Below are 1,832 nucleotides of genomic sequence, written 5' to 3' on the forward strand. Positions count from 1 at the left end.
AAAAAGCTCTTGATCTTTTAATGCAAACCTTTGCTGCTGTTTTTGTAGACTGTAAAATTGACAGCTGTGTCTAGGGGTCTACAGGATTTGCAGCACACGTTTGGAAGAAGCTTTATTATATTGTGGGGTTTCAAGTGATTGAGCAAAAGGAGTGTTGTTGAAAGTGTGAGATTAGCCCCATCCCCACAGGCTGTCAGTGAGTTCTGAAGCAGGCATGTGGCAATGTGTGCAGTATATGTGCACACTGTCTTTTTAACAGTTTGTTGATGTGAAACTTTGGCTCTGTGTAAATGGTCTGTTTTGACACTTCCAGTGATTTGCTTGTTTTTGAGGGGAGATCTGTGCAAAGTTGTTTCCTGGGGTCATGTTTGAACACTTGAATATCTTGAGACCTGAGCGTCTGCACAGCGAGAATGTGTGTGCTCTCTTACTGCTTGCTTATGTTTTCCTTTTAGATGAACATCACTCGGAAGCTTTGGAGCAGGACTTTCAACTGCTCTGTTCCCTGCAGTGATACAGTCCCAGTGATTGCCGTTTCGTCCTTTATCCTCTTCCTGCCTATTGTTTTTTATCTTAGTAGCTTCCTTCACTCAAAGCAGAAGAAGCGGATACTCATTTTGCGTAAGTGATGTTGCTCATTTTGCTGTTAGAGCTGGGTGTTGCCAGGGACTCTCTTGGCTCTGGTGGGAGCAGGGGCCCAGCCGGCTCTGCCTGCAGCTGTGCTGACGGCGCTAATAGCAACTATTAGTCTGCTGCTGTCCCCTGAAGAAGGGTAGTAAAGAGCTTCAGCCATATCTTTTCATTAAAGTTTTTGGACGTGAGCGGAAAGCTGTTTGCAAGTCTGTGCCGAATAAATAGAGGGAGTGGAGAGACGAGTTTTGTGGAATTCTTTGTGTTTAATTTTCATATAATTTTTCCCTTTCTAGCCAAACGTATCCAGTCAAATGCCAGTCTTGTGAACATCCAAGAAAAATACAGCTGAGCTGCAAAACAAAACCTGAGAACTGCTGCTGGTATACAGTGGGTACAATTGTGTTGGAATGAGGCCGGCACAAAAGAGGAGTTAATTATGGTTTAGAGTAATGATACAGAGCAACACAAGTTAAACAAAATGCTGTCTGACTTCTAAGCAAGGATATTAACAAACATGACAAGGCAGGGCTGTGTGACACTGTGTGGACTCCAGTTTTGAAAAATCTGTGTTTTTTTCCAGTCTCAGGCTGAAGCTGGTGTTTTTCTGTGTCTAAGCCTTTGTATTTCTCACCACTGGAATACTTTCTTGGCACGTTTTTTTCCTCTTTTATTTATTGTACTAGTTTCACAGAAACCTGTCTGAGATTCTGAATCTTTTTGAAATGGTTTTCATAGACAGGAAAGACTTGAATTAGCATTTGATATTCCTGTTTGAAACATTATTTCCATGTAATAGATGGCCTTGGGATCGGCAGAAAACTTCTGAAAAATAAAAATTCTCTTCTGATACCTCTTGCTAAAGTCATACAGCTGCTGAGTAGGTTGTAAAGGTCTCTGTGAAAAACATGAGATCTGCAGTGGAAGTGGTAATATATAATGTCCAAAGCCAGCAACAAAAGCAACAGAACTGCCAACGCTAGACATGAATAGCAATGATTAATGACTACAGTATTGAGCTATTTCAGAAACAGGCAGCATATTTACTCATTTGCACACTTGAACCACTAAGTAAAATAATTGCTCTTTATATGTTAAATTTTCAGAGGCTTATTCTAATGTGTGCCTGGGTAATTGAGAGTATCACTTTTTTTTTCTATTTATTGTGTTGTTTCCTTTTTTCCTTTTAATTATAAAGTGTT

The 1,832-nt window shown here is 40.3% G+C and overlaps 1 protein-coding gene across 1 annotated transcript in view; it reads left to right on the forward strand.

The window, feature by feature from the left end:
• Positions 1–1,789, forward strand: part of OSTM1 (osteoclastogenesis associated transmembrane protein 1) — a 17,052-nt gene extending 15,263 nt beyond the window's left edge. The window contains exons 5-6 of the mRNA XM_003204306.3: positions 456–621; positions 927–1,789. Of these exons, the coding sequence (XP_003204354.1) occupies positions 456–621; positions 927–982 (222 nt within the window). The 3' untranslated portion in view covers positions 983–1,789. The remainder of the gene's footprint in view (positions 1–455; positions 622–926) is intronic.
• The last annotated feature ends 43 nt before the right edge of the window (positions 1,790–1,832 follow it).

This window comes from Meleagris gallopavo, chromosome 2, assembly GCF_000146605.3.
Source record: "Meleagris gallopavo isolate NT-WF06-2002-E0010 breed Aviagen turkey brand Nicholas breeding stock chromosome 2, Turkey_5.1, whole genome shotgun sequence".
In the NCBI taxonomy this organism is placed as follows: domain Eukaryota; kingdom Metazoa; phylum Chordata; class Aves; order Galliformes; family Phasianidae; genus Meleagris; species Meleagris gallopavo.